Source organism: Larimichthys crocea, chromosome XI (assembly GCF_000972845.2).
Source record: "Larimichthys crocea isolate SSNF chromosome XI, L_crocea_2.0, whole genome shotgun sequence".
Lineage (NCBI taxonomy): Eukaryota > Metazoa > Chordata > Actinopteri > Sciaenidae > Larimichthys > Larimichthys crocea.
In genome coordinates, this window is record NC_040021.1 from 4,412,632 (window position 1) to 4,431,252 (window position 18,621).

At 43.1% G+C, this 18,621-nt stretch overlaps 2 protein-coding genes across 3 annotated transcripts; one reads left to right on the plus strand and one right to left on the minus strand.

Annotated features, from left to right (window-relative positions):
- Positions 1 to 1,656: 1,656 nt before the first annotated feature.
- rbm25b (RNA binding motif protein 25b) lies at positions 1,657 to 12,516 on the plus strand. Of its 2 annotated transcripts, none has more exons than XM_027284606.1 (17): positions 1,657 to 1,869; positions 2,211 to 2,311; positions 3,385 to 3,599; positions 3,740 to 3,797; positions 3,922 to 4,082; positions 4,229 to 4,414; positions 4,512 to 4,595; positions 7,038 to 7,309; positions 7,803 to 7,920; positions 8,236 to 8,325; positions 8,588 to 8,661; positions 8,893 to 9,043; positions 9,262 to 9,664; positions 10,124 to 10,419; positions 10,500 to 10,598; positions 10,693 to 10,740; positions 11,589 to 12,516. In XM_027284606.1, the coding sequence occupies exons 2-17, from the start codon at positions 2,233 to 2,235 to the stop codon at positions 11,679 to 11,681; spliced, it is 2,427 nt and encodes an 808-aa protein (XP_027140407.1). In that variant the 5' UTR covers positions 1,657 to 1,869; positions 2,211 to 2,232; the 3' UTR covers positions 11,682 to 12,516. The 2 variants fall into 2 exon arrangements, with proteins under 2 accessions (XP_027140407.1, XP_027140406.1); XM_027284605.1 differs by having other exon boundaries at positions 1,657 to 1,812.
- A 740-nt stretch (positions 12,517 to 13,256) lies between these two features.
- eif2s1b (eukaryotic translation initiation factor 2, subunit 1 alpha b) lies at positions 13,257 to 18,577 on the minus strand. Its single transcript, XM_019277014.2, has 8 exons — positions 18,399 to 18,577; positions 16,086 to 16,328; positions 15,287 to 15,366; positions 15,034 to 15,185; positions 14,851 to 14,957; positions 14,667 to 14,764; positions 14,409 to 14,552; positions 13,257 to 13,944 (listed from the first exon to the last, which is right to left on the minus strand). The coding sequence occupies exons 2-8, from the start codon at positions 16,324 to 16,326 to the stop codon at positions 13,819 to 13,821; spliced, it is 948 nt and encodes a 315-aa protein (XP_019132559.2). The 5' UTR covers positions 16,327 to 16,328; positions 18,399 to 18,577; the 3' UTR covers positions 13,257 to 13,818.
- Between the last annotated feature and the right edge of the window lie 44 nt (positions 18,578 to 18,621).

Here is an 18,621-nt window from a genome sequence, read left to right on the forward strand (position 1 = left end):
GAAATAAGAAAAAAAAGCTTAAATGTGTTTTATCTTTACATAACAAAGGTGTTTTACTGATGCTCTTCAGCGCAGTGCACCTGATAAAGGTAACCTTGTGTATTATACTGCAATATAACTACTAACACAGTCCGATTGATGCCACCTTGTGGTGGTTGATGCCGTTAAGGATAGTACAAAATACACAGAAAGATAAATAATCAAAATACCAAATGTTTTGTCACCGTAGCTGGTGCCATTCTACAACTAATGTATGAAAATCTGCATCAACTCGAAGAAATGTGTTCAAAATCACAGGTATGTCGCTATTTTATAGCAAAAAAAAAAAAAGGGCAGGGTCTTTTTTATCGGGTGGAGGAATATCTCCAAACCGGGAGGGTGTGCTTCGTTTCTTCTAGCACTTTCCATGAAAAACCCGCCTAAAGTGACGTCACGGCTTGTCAGACGCAGCCCTCGCGACACAGCTGCTGTCACACAGGAGCGAGCGCCTACAACAAAAACACCATGGCAACCGACCACTTCAGTATTCTGTATATAACGTAACGACGTGATATAAATATACATAATATTAAAGCATTAAAGCGATTTCTGCATTTAAATAAACGGCTATGGATATATTAGGGTTATAGCGCCCAGCACGGACACTATTATTAAAACCAGATCTGATTTAATATTTAAAACGCAAAAGATAACTTCAAAAATGACGGTTAGAGAGGCATTAAGCAGTTAGCAGGCACATTTGGTTTTTATTTATTTATTTCAATTTAGATTTATCTATCATATAATATGTTTTAATGATAGTTTTAAGTTTTTAAGTTAAAGTTAATCGTGAAATTATAATCCTATCTCTTGTAATGGTACATTTACAACATATCAACAGCATGCTACAGTCTTTATTATGGAAGAGGATTAGGGCCACATAAGAAAATCTCAGAATTCTGAATTCTGAGTTTAAAAGTCAGAATTCTGACTATTAATCTCAGAATTCTGATTTTAAATCTCAGATTAAAAGTCATAATTCTGTCAGAATTCTGATTTTAAATCTCAGATTAAAAGTCATAATTCTGAGATCAAAAGTCCGAATTCTCATTTTAAATCTCAGAAATCTGAGAGTAAAAGTCAGAATTCTGAGAGTAAAAGTCAGAAATCTGAGACTAAAAGTCAGAAATCTGATTTTAAATCTCAGAAATTTGAGAGTGAAAGTCATAATTCTGAGACTAAAAGTCAGAAATCTGAGATTAAAAGTCAGAAATCTGAGACAAAAAGTCAGAAATCTGACACTAAATCTCAGAAATCTGAGAGTAAAAGTCATAATTCTGAGATTAAAAGTCAGAATTCTGAGACTAAAAGTCAGAATTCTGAGAATGTGGCACTAATCCGTACTTTATACTATCATTGGCTACAATACGATTTTATTTTATTATTTTTATCAGTTGTAGTAATGTTAGGGCTATAATTATGTTGGTGCTGGTACTGTTAAACATAGTAACACACTGCAGCTATTACTACTAGTAGTACTTGTGGAGTAGTACTGTTTACACAGTATAACGAACTAGTACCAACGGTTTTTTAACCGTCTCTGGTGGAACTACACATTTTCCAGCTCCGCCCGGCGGCGACGTCCCAACGCGCCAAAACAAGCGCGCCCGTAGCCTGGTCCGCAGCGCGCGTGCGTCAACGTTTGTGAAGGCCTGTGTGTGTGTGCGTGACTAGCCAACGTGCTAATCCAACAATCGGACCGTTACAAAGATTTTCATAATTAATAACCTCCTCATAACGACTTATAACACTCAGAACGCCTCCCAGCTCGGGGTATGTACACACGAACACGCCGCAGTTTGTTGTGAATTCATATTTAGCCAAGCTCAGGTGAGTTTAGCTTGTTTAGCACCGTTAGCTTAGCGTCAGCAGACTTGTGCCGGGTACAGTAGCGTGCTTGATGCTAGCTGCAGCTAACTAGTTCAGGTCGGGCTGTTTAACGATGTAAAACAAAGCGACGATGAACTAAACTGCGGAGTTTAAACTGTTATTAAGTTAGTGAACGTTACCCCCGGCAGAGAAAGTTAAAGCTAAACCACCGACACGGCAGGGCGGTGTGTTATTGTAACGAACATATGCTAATGTTTTTAAAATATTTAATTCACATAAAAACTTCAACACGCTCAGATAAACAGACAAACTGCTGATGAGTGTCACTGTTTCTGTGTCAGGTCGGCCCGATTCACATCCAGGATGTCCTTCCCCCCTCATTTAAACCGGCCGCTGTTGCCACCTCCCGGGTTGCCCCCTCAGTTTGCCGGCTTCCCCTCAGGTAAGCAACCACATGTACCTGACACACCTTTACTTTAATGTTATTTATATATATATATATATGTATATGTGTGTGTGTGTCTATGTATGTGACAGCCCATTTTTAAAAAATGTATAAGAACCAACTGTTATATTATATAATTTACATCATAATATCATTTCATAAACTTTCAGTGATTCAAACTGTGGCTGGTGTTGGTTAGCCTCACTTTGGTGGAGCATCCGCCCCATTTGTACAAAGGCTCAGTCCCAAGGTTCAAATCTGACCTGTGGCCCTTTTGCTGCATGTTGTTACGGGGATTTTTAAAGAAAAACCCTTGAATAAGAAAGACTGGATTCAAAGTTTAAGTTGGAGTTATTATTCTTGTACAAGAAGGAGCCTTTTAACATCGCAACACACAGAAGTGGTTACAGAGAAAAGGCTCCTCGAGGAGCTCTAACTGTTCGTTCTTATACATTTTTCTTAAAATGGGCTGTCTCGGGCACCGACCTGTTATGAGAATTTTTAAGGAAGAACCCCTTGAATAAAGAAGACTGGATTCAAAGTTTCGAAGTTTAAGTTGGATTTATTATTCTTGTACAAGAAGTAGCATTTAACCGTGCAACACACAAAAAGGGGTTACAGAGAAAAGGCCCCTCGAGGAGCTCTAACAGTTCGTTCTTATACATTTTTTAAAAATGGGCTGTCTCGGACACCTCCCATCTGATACAGATAATATAACATTCCTTTTTTGGTTTTCTGCTCAAGAATGAGCACTATATTTTATATCTAAATGGTACTCCCCTAACCTGTCTCTCCTGTCCTTATAATACTAATTTATAATTGTCTCTCCCTGCCAGCCTCAGTAAATCAGAGGCCAACTAAAAGACAGGACACACAAACACTATCCATATGAGTTAAAACATCTTTATAACATGTCATTCCCCATCTCTCTCTCCTGTCACTCTTCAGCTGTCTCTGTCAAATAAAGGGCTGGGTGGTTAATGACAAACCCAGAACACATGTTTATTGTGACTTTACACTGACTGCTCTGTCTTAGGTTGACTCACATTTCCTTTGGCCTTCCTTTGCAGGAACTCCAATGATCCCAGTTCATGTGGGCATCATGACCTCAACCCCTACAGTCATGATGCCTTCTGTGTCTGTGGTCAGTAAACCTCCGCTTGTTAAGAAGGACCTTATCGCCATGCGAGCCAAAGACAACGACGACAGCGGCCCCACCACCACAGTGTTTGTGGGGAACATATCGGAGAAAGCCTCGGACATGCTGATCAGACAGCTGCTGGCGGTAAGGGACAAAAACTTTTAGAGATATCGCATGTACTCGAATAACCAAGAGGTTTGATACCATATTCTTTTTATAATTTGATCAAATAAAACTCTGCAACATGTTTAAACTGTGCTTAAACTTTTCTTCTTATGTTTTAGAAATGTGGAATTGTCCTGAGCTGGAAGAGAGTCCAAGGAGCATCTGGCAAGCTTCAAGGTAATTCATAATACACACATCAAGCATCATTGTTGAGTAAATTTCAATTTTTTTATCCTATCAAACCATACATGGATATGTTTACATTTTTAATGTCTTGTTTCCGTGTCAATATCTGCTGCAGCCTTCGGGTTTTGTGAGTACAAGGAGCCAGAGTCCACGTTGAGATCGCTGCGTCTGCTCCATGACCTGCAGATCGGAGACAAAAATCTGTTGGTGAAGGTGGATGCGAAGACTAAAGCTCAGCTGGACGAGTGGAAGGCCAAGAAGAAGACTGCAAATGGGGTAATTCTGGTTTGATAACTGGTTATGAGTGTGATCAGTGTGTGCCTGGCACATCTCCGATTTGTCGATCAAATAAACGGCTATCTATTTATTAAATCAGACGGTTAACTCCTCGCTAAACTGGGATTTTATTTCTGCACTGGCAGAACAAGAAGGCTGAAGACGGAGGAGACGACGAGGAAGAGGTTCTGGACGAGGAGACGAAGAAGAAGGATCAGATTGTCAAAGGCGCCATCGATGGACTGATGCGGGAATACGCTGCCGAACTCAACGCGCCTTCACAGGACGAAGACTCACAGCGACGAAAGAGGAAAAAGGAGAAAAAAGAAGAGGTACGCCAACTTTTCTTTCTCCTCTTTGACTTCTTGAAGATGTAAAGATTTTCTTAAATCTATTTCATCGCTATATTCCTTTCTCCGATCTCTTTAGGACGACATTAACACTATTGACATGGAGGAGGACAAGAGAGACCTGATATCTCGGGAGATTAGTAAATTTCGAGACACTCACAAGGTAAAGTAACTCCTTTTGCTCTTGTAGTTGACATTACAGGTTTTGGACAGCAGCTGCTCACATAGTTCACTCCTAGAGCTTGCACATTTTAAATTACGAAAGCTTTTTTTCTTGATCTCAGTAAACATGCATTCTGCGCTACGATTCGGCAGCCACCACCAAAACATCTTAATTTGCCCCATTATTTCTCTGCAATGTTTCATGTTCAATGTTCAAAACACCACAAAGTTAGGCCGACAGCTAGTAGTGTTTGTCACCTTTTTTTTTTCTCTCAGGCCTGAATTTGACACCTGTGACCACCCGTAGTGAAACTTATCTAGGTGTGACCATGATTAGATCCATTCTTCATTCATCACACAAAAATGCATGGAGACGATGTAAAAGTTACCTAAAAGCTAATCTATTCATTAAACCCCACCATTATGATAGTGATCATATGGTGACTAAAGCAAGATGAATCTCAGAGCTTTGGAAAAAGTTACGAGGATAGGATGTAAGTATCAGCCTTCATTTACTATATACATATACCGGGCGTCCCCCTCTCGAGGACTTGCACAGGGGCAACTGTACTCCCTCGTCTGTGTGCTGGTCAGAGCTCACGACGCTCTTCACTCAGCCAAACATCCGACGATACAAAAGTTCCTCCCAAACTTTTGACCCCTTTGTTTTGTGACGACATTGGTGGTGCCCCGCTCCTCCTCCCTCCCCCTCCTGAAAGTCAGTGAACCTGTGCGAGTCCTCTCTGAATTCTGTTTTTCTCTTTAATGGTGTTCATGTTGAAGCACAAGGACTCAATATGTCAATAACCACTGCAGTGACTTTGGCTGTAGCTTTTCATAATGCTAGTGCAGGGGGGGCGCCCTCTCCACAGCAGCACACTGATCTGAAGACTGACAAAGGTACGTGCTCTCTGTACGCGATGTGTCGTGTGGCTTCTCTCTCTCTCTCTCTCTCTTCCATCTCTTTACTCTCCATCAGCGTCTTCACTCTTTCTTTTCTTCTCTCCAAGATAGATCAGCGAGTGTGTGTTTATTTAAAAAAAAAAGAAAAGAAAGAAGAACAGGATATAACGTGCATGTTTTCTACTTTGTTTTGTGCCTGCAACCAGGTCAAAATAATAAACCAGAAACAAGAGAGAGCAGAATATGATAATAAACACATGTACTGTTTCTTTTTTTCCAATTTATGGCTCAGGCTTTTAAGAATTACATCAAAAAAACAAAACACAACCGAATAAAACTTACTCCAGACGGCACTAAATAGATACTCTAACAGCAAAACGATGCTCGAATAACTTTCAGAGTTCAGTGTTTTATTTAACGAGCCCTGGCAGACACTCTGCAGAGGTAAGTGGAAAGACACCAAAGCATGCACAAAATGAAACGCCTGACTCGATCTGTCAAGGCACATAAATAACGATACATAACCTGAGCTGAAATGTAAAATTATTGCAACCTCTTTAAGTTTCCATCTCTCCGTTTGCATCACACCCGAGGCTTTTAGTTTGAAGAGCAGCTGACTGTCGCCGGTCAGCGGTTTATATAAAGTCGAGTTAATTTTACTGTCGCTGGTTTTCCTTTTCATTCATTCAAAGCCTTGTGTGTAATGCCCGTAAAGACAGAATCAGGATGTGTGTGTGGTGTGTGTGTGTCTCGGTAATGAGTCGTGATGAGCTGCTGAAGACTTCTGCAGGGGTAAGACCGTTTCTACAATTTCATTTATCTGTGCAGAAATGTAACTGATGTTCATTTATGTTTTTGTTTTTTTTCATTTCTTGATTTTTAAGCACTTTACCGAATGCCATGTTACCCGTTTTGAAATAAAGGCTGTTGTTTCTGATGCTGATTTCTAATAAGACAGAATCCCATAACGTTTTTCCCTTGTATACCGTGTGACCTGCTTTCCTCCCAGGCCTAACTTAAAAGGCTTGTAGGGGCAGCGAAGGGCTGAGTCCGTAGTTCAACACCTGTAAGTCACAAACAACTAGTTCACCAAAAGACTGACCGCCTGTTTTTTTTTTCTGTTTTTGTTTTCCTTGTTCTGCGAGGAGGACTCTTGAGAGAAAAAGCATTGTCTTTTTGCAGCGCCTTTTTCTCGTTATGAATGCCTCAAGTTGAACACGTTCCACAGATCTTTTTTGACCGTTAAAGTGGTTTCCAGTTACTTTCTTGCTAAACTGTAGTTTATCAGAGTACAGCAGCTTTAGATGAATGAACGGCGCTGTCTCTCTGTGAGGGAGAGCCTTTTGGATCCTTCCAGGGTTCCCAGTTAGGTTTCTCCTCCAAGCTTTGCACTTATTAGTGTAGGGCATGTTCCTGTATCAACCCCCCCGCCCTTTAAGATCTGGAAACCACTTTATCTGTGCACAGTAGCATATTGACTGCAAAGACTCATCGGTTCCTGTGCGGCAGCGGCTGAACCTGTGTGTGTTTTGCTCTGCAGAAACTAGAAGAAGAGAAGGACAAGAGGGAGAAGGAGCGGCTGGAGTTTGAGCGGGAACGGAGGGAGCGGGAAAAAGAGCGAGAGCGGGAAAGAGAGCGGCGGGACCGCGAGAGGGAGAAGGAACGGGAGAGAGAACGGGAGAGGGAGAGGGAGCGAGAACGGGAGAGGGACCGAGAAAAAGACCGCGACCGCAGGCCGAGAGAGAGGGAACGAGACAGAGACTGGGACAGGGACAGGAGCCGCGACAGGACCCCCGAACGCAGCCGATCCAGGTGAAGGAACAAAAAACATGTCATGGATTTCAGTCAGTTGCATCAGAGCTGAGAGAGAAACTGATCAAGATGAGAAATGTAGTCAACAACACTTTGAAGTGATTTACATGAACTATCACACTCATCAAGAGGCCCTACACACACACACACAATAATGGCAATGTTGCAGATTCACATGTCACGCTGTGCAAGATGGCTCTAATAATATCTTGGTTTCAGTCTTAGCTCGATCCCAGCATTAAAATGTAACTGGAAAAAAAAATGAGACATGTCGTCAACTTATTTTCCACCATCTGCAGCAAAACAGAAGCTTTGACCACGTGTCATAATCTCGATGCAAGCGTTCTCGGACCACAGTTTGATTCTTCGGCAAAATGAACTCTGTGTAGAGGCTGCTAAAAGATTTCCACACAGATGCTTTGATGTACACCTCCAAACTTCCAATTTCCGTTCAAGGATAACACATACCTTTTTTTTTTTTTTGTTCTTGCAGGGAGATGAGTCGAGACCGAGACCGAGACAAAAAACGGGACCAGGAGGACGAAGAGGAGGCGTATGAACGCAGGAAGCTGGAGAGGAAACTCCGAGACAAAGAGGCAGCCTATCAGGAGGTAGGGCGGGCTCAGAGGACACTCCTCGTTAGTGCACTATATTTATACCCTGCACTATGTGGACGCTCAAATAAAAATCATCCCAGATTAGAGATTTACAGAACCTTCTGCCAACAATCGCATAATTGTGAAAATGATTGATCAAATGCTGATTATTTAGAAGTGTAAACGTTGCTGCTCACAGTAGAATAAGCTGATGAGTGCCTAATTATACAGCAGTGGTAGCATCTGCTCTTCATGTCTAAATGTTCATGTTGGAAATCACTGTGAAACAAAACAGTTGTTGTAACTCACCTGATACTTTTGCGGCCGCAGCGTCTAAAAAACTGGGAGCTCAGGGAGAGGAAGAAGGGACGGGACTACGCCAAGGAGTCCGAGAGAGAGGACGAGCGCCGACGAGAAATGGTGAGAGCGCCGCCTGGATGACCACGACGTCCTCGTCTAACAGGCCGAGACAAATTCATTAATAACTGTCACTGATCTATAAATTCGAGAACTTGCACTTCATTTTATGAGTTATTGTTTTCGATGCCTGCTCGTTGGCATTTATCGAAAACTTTAAATCTTTGTGTGTTGTCGTGTTTGCAAGATAAAGCCAATCATGTGTTTGTGTTCATACGAAGTTAGAGAATATTTATTAGACATTTCAGCGTCTCTGTGTCTCCAGGTGAAAGAGGGCAAGCGGTTGAAGGAGTTCCTCGAAGACTACGACGATGACAGAGATGACCCCAAGTACTACAGGTGAGCGACAGAAATCTCAGACAGGGTCATCGATGTCGTGAATTTCAGGTCAACGCGAAGACTAAAACCTTCCTCACATGTGAGCCACGTGGCACCTGAGCACGTTAAAGACGTAGTAAAAAAGCCGCAGCAGATGCTGCATGACCCAGATCTGACTCGTAGTAGCAGATGCAATACTGCTTGCTCTGGCTTTTGTTCTGAGAAGGCTGTTATTTTTGGTGTGACCCCTAGGGGCAGTGCACTGCAGAAGCGTCTCCGAGACCGAGAGAAGGAGATGGAGGCAGACGAGCGTGACAGGAAGAGAGAGAAGGAGGAGCTGGAGGAGATCAGACAGAGGCTGCTAGACGAGGGCCATCCGAACCCAGACGCAGAGCTACGCAGGGTATGTTTGTCTGCAGTGCTGGTGTGTGAGTGTGTGTGTGTGTGTGTTTGCATGTGTGTGTGTGTGCTGTGCTGTCTGTTGCCTTTGTGAAGGTCACTTCATCATCGTCTCTCTGCACATCTGTGCTGTCCAGCTCTCATTGTCCGTCGACCTTCTTTTCTTTTAAAACGCTGTGATTGGTCGTCAATCTTCTGCTCATCTGCTTCTCATTGGTCCAGATGGAGGAGGAAGAGGAGGAGCGTCTGAGACAACCTCCCATCATCCAAGAGCCGGAGCCCGAGGTGGAACGGGAACGCCACAGGGGTTCACGGGACCACCGTCAGGAACAGGAGCGTCCGGAGCCCCGCTCGCGGCCCGCGCACTCGGACGACGACGTGGAGGAGGGCGAGGAGGACGACTTTGACAACGACGAAGATAACCCTGATGTGAAACCGTGCTTGAGGCCCACGATGAGGCCCATCACGGCCGCACCCTCGGTGTCGTCGGCCAGCGGCAACGCGTCTCCCAACACGCCCGGAGAAGAGTCGCCCTGCGGCATCATCATCCCCCACGAAAACTCCCCGCCCGAGGCGCTGCCGCAGGAGGAGCACCGGCCCAAGATCGGGCTCAGCCTCAAACTGGGTGAGTCAAAATACCGACTTTGGACAAAACGATGAACCGATTATTCAGGAAAATAACTATTAATGGTCAGTTGCAGGATATTTATTGAGAATTCATAAACAGCAGCAGTATTCTGACACTGCCGAAGGAAAACATGAAGTTAAACTCTCATAATATTTCCTGATTTCCTTCTGAAACACACACCGTGAATGTCCTTGTGTAGGTTAAAGAACAAGTAAATATCTCCACTGATAGTCGCCTACATAGACCAGAATGCACAGCTGGCACATCTTGTCAGCAGCTTGTGCGATACGACATCCTCTTAAATGAATTTTTGTCATTTTACCGACCGCCCACCTCTCACACCATAGTACAAACTTACAAAGCAGTCTTTGTTCTGGAAATAACTGAAGAGGTAGACGAGGGCAGAGGCCGGCGGTCGTACGTGAAACAAACGCATCCTCCTTGTCGTCTCCACAGGTGCCACGGGAAGCCCGAGCCAGCCCAACGCAGGCAAGAGGAAGAAGCTGCCCGTGGACAGCGTCTTCGACAAGTTCGACGACGAAGAGGCCGACGAACAGCCTCGCAAGAGGAAGCTGGTGCCTCTGGATTACGACGACGACAAGAGCCTCGGGGTGGACGGAGCCGGGCTCTCCAGCATAAAGGGAGCCAACACCGAGGAGAAGCGCAAACACATCAAGAGTCTGATAGAGAAGATCCCCACGGCGAAGCCCGAGCTGTTCTCCTACCCGCTGGACTGGACTATGGTCGACACGGTGAGGAGAGGATTCAGAAGACGGTAAAATGATCTGTATTCATAGACTTTAATAACAAAGCCTGTGCTTCATCTTTTCAGACGTTAATGGAAAGGCGTGTTCGGCCCTGGATCAATAAAAAGATTATCGAGTACATCGGAGAGGAAGAGGCGACGTTAGTGGACTTTGTCTGCTCCAAGGTATCCATCACATGCTCGCTCTCTAACGTTTGATTTCATTCAGACTCTGAGGGGGAAGTGAAACATTAATGATGCTGATGTTTTTCTCTCCCAGGTGATGGCTCACAGTATGCCACAGAGCATCCTGGATGATGTTGCCATGGTGAGTAATGTAACTGATAAATACGCCTCTCACACAGTACGCTGCCTTTTTATTTCATGTTCATGTTCATGTTCATGTTCATGTGCTGATGATCTGTTCCAGCAGCAGTCAGGTGGTTCTCTTCTTCTCGAAACCTTTTCATCATTTGATTATGACAAAATTAAAGTTAGATGTGATTAAATAAGAAGTTCTGCATCCAGTAATGTGTCCGAATTTCTGATCATATCAAATCTGTGAGGGTGTTTTTGTTGCACAAGCTTTATAAATATGAGCTCACAGATATAAATTCATATTTTTAACATATTTTGTAGCCGATAATAAAACGACTTTTGCTTTAGTCTGCAGATAAAAACAAAAAATCTGATGAATAGATGGAGACAAACATTAAAATAGAGCTGAGCCGGTCGCCTAATCAAAGTAGTCGATCAACAGAATTTAATCAGCAACTATTTCAATAATCAGTTCAGCGTTTGGTGTATTTGCAGGGAAGAAATTGATAGATGAAGTAATGAAAATATGCCACTGTCGCAGCCCGACATCTGAAAACCTCACCGAGCACGTCTCAGTAACGCAGCTAAGATGTTGTTTTGGTCCATTTCTTTGCAGAACTTCACCTCCCAGCAGAATCTAACACGCTCAGATTTTCTCCTGATTTCTAAATATGTAAACATGCTACGTGACTAAAGTGTTTTATTTTGAAAGTCGACCTCTCAGATTCTCTGACCAGCTCACGTGTACACGTAACACACCACATCTGTGCCCAGTCTTTATTTTTGAAATCTTTTAAGCCTCCCAGTAGTGAAATGAGGGAAGTCATGTTCATGGTTTCTCATCTTTCTTTGTGTTAGGTTCTCGATGAAGAAGCTGAAGTCTTCATCGTGAAGATGTGGCGGCTGCTCATTTACGAAACCGAAGCAAAGAAGATCGGACTGGTGAAATAAGCAAAACAACCACTGAATGAAAATTTTCTTTTTCTATACACGCATCATAGTGTAGCACAGATATGTCACCTCCCCTCCCTCCCCTCAAACGAAGCGACTCGTCCGCACCATACAGACGGTCACTGCAGATTCTCATTCACGTCGTTCAGGTCACGTCGGCTCTCCTCCCTCGACATACTCAGGCTACACTCGCTTCCTTTCTCTGTTTTCAGGTGCTGACTGTGTCGGTGTGCTTCTCTGTATATACACTTATTTGACTACGGTGAAATGATTCCTCGAGGAAACTGCTGACAGGACCATTGTAAGCTTTGTTTGTACACATGCCAACACTTTTTTTTTTCTGCAAAGACTCCTCTGCAGGATTGCTAACAAGCAGTCCGTCTACCGGTTTCATGAACTTTTCTTTGAAGGTGTGAAATCTGGCTCGCAGTCGGACACAGATTTTAAAGTATGCACAACTACAGCAGGGGTGATTGTTTTTGTTTTTTTACAGGGTTATTTATTCAGGGTTTTGGACACATTTCTGTCGAGTTATCACATTTTCCTTGGGTCAATTTTCCTGATCACATTCCTGATAAACGTGTTGGCATGTTCTCGTTCTCAGACCATCTATATTAAAAAAACAAACAAACACCAAGTTGTCATTTGAAAAGTGTCGACCACAGAATATCTCGAGTGGTGACATCCCTGCAGCTGTAAAAGCACACACACACACACGTCATAACCACTATATGAAAATGAGCTAAGAACGGGAAATGATTTGAAGTTGTGAAGATGCTCTCCATTTGTTTTTGTATTGGTGAACATTTGAATAAAACTGATTTTTATAACTGTTGAAGCTGATTTTCTTACCGCATACAGCATGAAAACCTGTAAATATAAAAAATCTTTTGCTATAAACTTGAAATATTATTCCACTGTTCCTGGAATACATTTTTAAAAGAATCACTTTTTACTTTTTCTGCGATTATAAATTTTCATATTTCACATGCACATAACTGAAGTCCACTTTGATGCTGGATCAAAAACCTATGAAACCGATCAATGCTTAAATCACCTGCTCTTAAGATATTTATAAGGAACTATTTAGCCGGTTACCTGCTCTTAAGATATTTATAAGGAACTATTTAGCCGGTTTTCTTTTAGAAATTGAATATTCCAGCAGGCCAGGGTTCGAATTCAACCTGTGGTCCCTTTGCTGCATGTTATCGCCCATCATTCCTGTCACAATCGAATAAAATGTGACGGCAAAAGGCTAAAAAACTGTGAAAATAGAAATATAGTGGTCGTCACTGTAGTTCCTCCTCTGGGTGAGGTGGTGACGGGTATTCAGTTGGTCACAATCTTAAAACGTCACCACTAGATGTCGCTGAACTCACACTGGACCTTTTAAAAAGGAACAAACATTCTCAACAGTCTTGAGTTGAATGAAATGATTTATATTTGCTTTTACTTTGAGCTTTGTGATGTTTGTGCTGGAAAATAGTTACAAAGGAAAACAAATCATTAAAAAAAAAAATAAAGTAATACATTTCGTTGGATCTTCTCATAGCAGCCGACAAAGACGCAATGGGCTCAAAACTTCCAGAACTTTATTGATGCCGTGTGAGCTAAACAGAAGCAGGTCTGACCAGTAAAAACTCTTAAACTGGAAGAGAAGAACAGCACATAAAGTCACCGCTGACCGGCGTTCAGACAGACGAGCTTATGCGTTTCCTCTTTCGTCATCGATCACAGCCAGAGATGAAGCGCCGTGGATACTGAAGACACTGGGCTCTTAAAGCAAGAGGTAAGTGAAGGCCACTGCTTGTGTTTATTAGAGTTATTCAAATTGGTGTGCTTGAAAACAGAAACTACGCTGATGTTTAATTTGTAATTTAACTTTCCTTGGAGGTCCGTGTCTGGAAAAGAAGACGAGCGTCTCCTGAAACCTTTCTAATGAACAAACCGGGACGTTTGCCAATAAGATACTAACTCCAGTTAATGTTTGCGCTGTGAAAGTTATTTGTTGGACTGAGTGACTGCGGACAGGTCGTTCCCGCATGTTTTCCTGATGTTTTTTTTGTTTTGTTTTGTTTTTTTTAAATCCACCCTTCCCCCCGCTCCCTCACACCAGCCTTCCTCCGAGGACTCGACTCTAGTCCTCTGCTTTGGCCTCCATCTCCTCGGCGTCGTCGTCTCCGTCCACCTCGGCGTTCTCCCGCTCTAACCTCTCCAGCTGCCGGGCAAGCTCCGTCTCGTCTGTGTCTGTCACCACCTTCGGCTGAAGAGGACGGATCAGCGTTAGGTCATAAAACATTTATTTGATTTATACTCTTTCATAACTTACTCTGTAGTTAAAGGAATAGTTTCTAGCCACGAAGGACGGTGTGTGAACATTTGCAGCCAAATTTAGATTCACAGTCTCGTGAATCGTGTTTGCAGCGTTTCATTTCACTGATGAAAACTGAATAAAAAACTAATGCACGGCGACAGAAACAACATTTTTGTTGTTGAAATAAAAACAAGATGGAACGGTGTGTTTTGTCTAAACATGAAATCTAAGAAATGCTGATTAGAGACGTGATGAACCCAGAGTAACTCGTCTTAGATCATGAATTAGTCCGTTTTAAATCGACTACATACAAAATTACATAAATTGGAAATACCATGAAGTGCAAGTATCTCAACTCTGTATTTACGTTGAGTCCTAGAGTGAATCTCTAACAGTGAATGTCTTTCACTCACCTCCATCTGGATGTTGAAGACGCCTCTCTTCTCCTCGATCTTCTCCTTGATAGCAGCCATGGCCTGGTTGAGGACAGACAGGCCCTCCGTGCGCTCCAGAGTGGTCGTTGTCATCACGTAGCGAGGTGGAGCGATCAGGTTGATCTGCCAAGAAGAAGAAGAAGAAGACGGCGTCGGACCGTTTTAACACTTCATCGTTAAACCGGACTAAAGCTGCAGGTCACAGCTGGTGAGTCTTGTTAGTCTGGACAGCGTTACCTTGATGGGCATGGCCTCTGTGGAGCAGCCCAGTCCGGCCCTCAGAGCCTCCTTCACGGCATCGATTCCCTCATACCCGTAACACGCCACTTCAATGTCTGCAGGAGGAGAAAGACGATCAGGAACTTGTGGTTTGTAGGTCACGTCGAGTCCAGCTGAGAAGCAGCCATGATTCAGACGTTACCTGCTCTGATTTTGACGGCCTGTGGAGTGAGTCGCCTGTTGATGTTATCGATCAGCACGTCCCGCTCTTCCTTCGTTAAGTCCAAACCGTCGAGGATGGCAGGATCTCTGCGGAGGGAAACCAAACATCATCTGCATGCATTCCTTGCGTCTTTGTGACACCTCTCTTGAGAGAAACACTTACGATACAGCCTGTTTGAAGACGTCGTACGCTCCGTATCCAGGCCGCTTGTACTTCTCATCGAACACCCAGGCGGTGCGCTGGTACAAGCTCTCTAGCTGCTCGTCCTTTGTGTACTCCAGCACCTCGGCCACGTGTCGCAGGATGCTGTACACCTGCCAACGACAACGACCGGCGTCAACTCAGCGCGAGTGCCGATTCAAAAACATCATCCAGAAACGTACAGGAGGAATCTTTGGGGGGCGATTCGACTTACAGTTTTAGATTTGGTGAATTTATCTTCACACTTGATGGCCTCCTCGGGCGAAACTCTTCTTTTTGATAAATCGATGTATCCTGAAGACAAAGCACAGAAGAGACATGACGTTCAGGATGTTCTCACAGGACACATGGACAGAGATCAGTCAACTCTTTGTGAATAGATCGGTGCTGATGTCGCTGACTTATTATCAAAGCCAACTCTTTCTGGTTTAGCGAACACGATGTTGCCATTACGTGTCGATCAGTCTCTTTTTGTTTTCAGAGCCGGAACAGATAAACACAAAAATCGTACACCATCTCAAGGAACAGCACAACAAAACTACTTCTTCGAGTAACCACTCTTGTGGGAAAAGATCACGTCTCTCTTTGAATTTATCTTGTGACTCATGTTCAGTCACGATTTTCTGCTGAGTGCTCGGCCTCTGGTTATTCCCGTTCGCAGCTTTCTCAAGAACTGCTCGTCCACGCAACCTCACACTCGACACTGCGCTTCCTCGGGTTCGTCGTGATATAGCTGCGCCTCGAATCAATTAAAGTATTTGTTTCAGAAGTTATCACTGATGCTTGAAATGTTTACGTACAAGACAATGAAACATCTGTTTCTTAATCTGTTAACCTTCTCTAACATTACAGCGTCTACTTCTGTTAATTCTTCTGCTAATAAACTCAACAGCTTGCACGCCCTTGGTCAAGTGTGAAGTCCATCTGATGAACGGTTGTCGAGAGTTTCCCGTCCTTTGTTCACCCCGCGCACAGGCCATAATGACCTTCAGCCTCGGGGTTAGTGCACTCACCCTTTTCTTTGTCTACTCGGATGACGACCACGCACTCGTTGCGGCCTATGCGGATGAGCTTGTTGATGGAGCGGATGCGTCGACGCGACAGCTCGCTCAGGAGGATCATGCCCTCGATGTTGTTGTACTCCAAAAGGCTGACGTAGGCGCCCATCTCCGCGATGGACCTCACGTTCACCATCACGACATCCTCCACCTCTGGGAACCGGTGCTGGTAGAATCGACAGCTGAGCCCCGGCATCGCTGCGAGAGGAGAAACAAAGAGAGTTTAATGACAGTTTAATAACTTCTGTGTTTGTTGTTGTTTCTCAGTTTTGATCTGAAAATTATGAATAAAATCAACCTGGGATTAAGAGAGAGGTTACAAGGTGACTGAATCCAAGAATGAACGGCACAACCTTCAACAACTTCAACTACTCCCTCATACTTTGTGCCAGAGACTTTATTCAAACTTTAAACTGCACACAAGACTTTGTACTATTAAACTTTTAAAAAAGAATCTTTTACAGCCTTTGAATTATTACAGTTTTTTACTGTTTGTCAGCTCATTTCACATTTTCTGCATTTCAGCAGTTTTCTAGTTGACACTGCTTTAATTTTAACGAATAATGAAGAAGACATAAAGGTTGGTAAACCACTCAGAGAGCAAATAATACATCGACTGTTAGGTGACGGATTATTAGGATTACTTCACTGAGTTTTTCTGATTGTGAGTGTGAGCTGATGTGTGAAAGGCTGAAACATTAAATGACAGATCGAGGTTTGATGAAATGAAATGATGCCACGACAGTGCTGTTTTAAAAAGGCGTTCATTCAGATAGATAGATAGACAGATAGATAGATAGATAGATAGATAGACAGATAGACAGACAGACGGATAGACAGACAGATAGATAGATAGATAGATAGATAGATAGATAGATAGATAGATAGACGATAGATAGACAGATAGATAGACAGATAGATAGACAGACAGACGGATAGACAGACAGATAGACGGATAGACAGATAGATAAACGGATAGATAGATAGATAGACGGATAGATTGATAGATAGACAGATAGATAGATAGACAGATAGATAGATAGACAGACGGATAGACAGACAGATAGACAGATAGATAGACAGATAGATAGACGGATAGATAGACGGATAGACGGATAGACAGATAGATAGACAGATAGATAGACAGACGGATAGATTGATAGATAGACGGATAGATAGATAGATAGACAGATAGACAGATAGATAGATAGACGGATAGACAGACAGATAGACAGATAGACAGATAGACAGACGGATAGACAGACGGATAGACAGACGGATAGACAGACGGATAGATAGACGGATAGATAGACGGATAGATAGACTGATAGATAGATAGATAGACAGACAGACAGACAGACAGATAGACAGACAGATAGACAGATAGATAGACAGATAGATAGACAGATAGATAGATAGACAGATAGACAGACAGATAGACAGACAGATAGATAGACAGACAGATAGATGGATAGATAGATAGATAGATAGATGGATAGACAGACAGATAGATGGATAGACGGATGGATAGATGGATAGATAGATAGATAGATAGATAGATAGATAGATGGATAGACAGATAGACAGATAGACAGATAGACAGATAGACAGATAGACAGATAGATAGACAGATAGATAGACAGATAGATAGACGGATAGACAGATAGATAGACAGATGGATTTAAAAACAATACAATAAAATACTGAGGTAGAAAAGATGAAAATAAAAACACAGAATGGGACATGGATCAGATAAACAGATAGATAAACAGATAGATAAACAGATAGATAAACAGGTAGATATGATGCAGGCTCTTTAACATCACTAACATGAAACATGTCGCTCACAGTCTGAATCCAGCTGACTGGCTGCTTCACTTTCTGCCTGTTTGTGTTTCCATCCTTAGAAACACGTCACAGCGCTTTAGTTTTAAAACTTTTCTCACATTTCTGACATCATGTCATCCTTCATGCTCGGGGATGATGCAACGCGGGCACAGAAACGATGCAGCTGCATGTCAGTTATAAAGAAACAAGAAAACTGGATGAAACCGGTTTCAAACGGCCGCGGCCGGTTCAGAGAGCGGCTGTAACCGGTCGAAGAATTAAAACATATAAAGTTTAATTCAGGATTAAAAATAATTAAAGCTCGCTTCACTGTGCGCGAGCTGCTTTAGCTCGGTAACCCGGCTCACATGCGGCTTTAGCTTTAGCTTAGCTTAGCTTAGCTTAGCCCTCTCTCCCGTTACACCCCCAACACAAACTCACCTGTGTCATATGGTTACAGGACGATACACCTGGATGTTCTCGAGTGTTTAAATGTCCGCTTGTGTCTCCTCTTTCAGCTGGTGGTTTGTTTTGTGTTGTTTTAAGTGAAGGAAGCTGCCGGGCCCGCTAGCTCACACATTCATGGGTGTGCTGATAAATTCTGCGACCCGGAAAAAGAACGTCACGTCCCGCGCGCATGCGCACAACACCTCAGACAGACAAG

Coding starts and splice junctions, on each gene's coding strand:
- rbm25b (XM_027284606.1), top strand. CDS start 2,233: ATGTCCTTCCCCCCTCATTTAAACCGGCCGCTGTTGCCACCTCCCGGG. Junction 2,312..3,384: donor GTTTGCCGGCTTCCCCTCAG/GTAAGCAACCAC, acceptor CTTCCTTTGCAG/GAACTCCAATGATCCCAGTT. Junction 4,596..7,037: donor AATTTCGAGACACTCACAAG/GTAAAGTAACTC, acceptor TTTGCTCTGCAG/AAACTAGAAGAAGAGAAGGA.
- eif2s1b (XM_019277014.2), bottom strand. CDS start 16,326: ATGCCGGGGCTCAGCTGTCGATTCTACCAGCACCGGTTCCCAGAGGTG. Junction 14,765..14,850: donor GGCCGTCAAAATCAGAGCAG/GTAACGTCTGAA, acceptor CTCCTCCTGCAG/ACATTGAAGTGGCGTGTTAC. Junction 13,945..14,408: donor TCTTCAACATCCAGATGGAG/GTGAGTGAAAGA, acceptor CGTCCTCTTCAG/CCGAAGGTGGTGACAGACAC.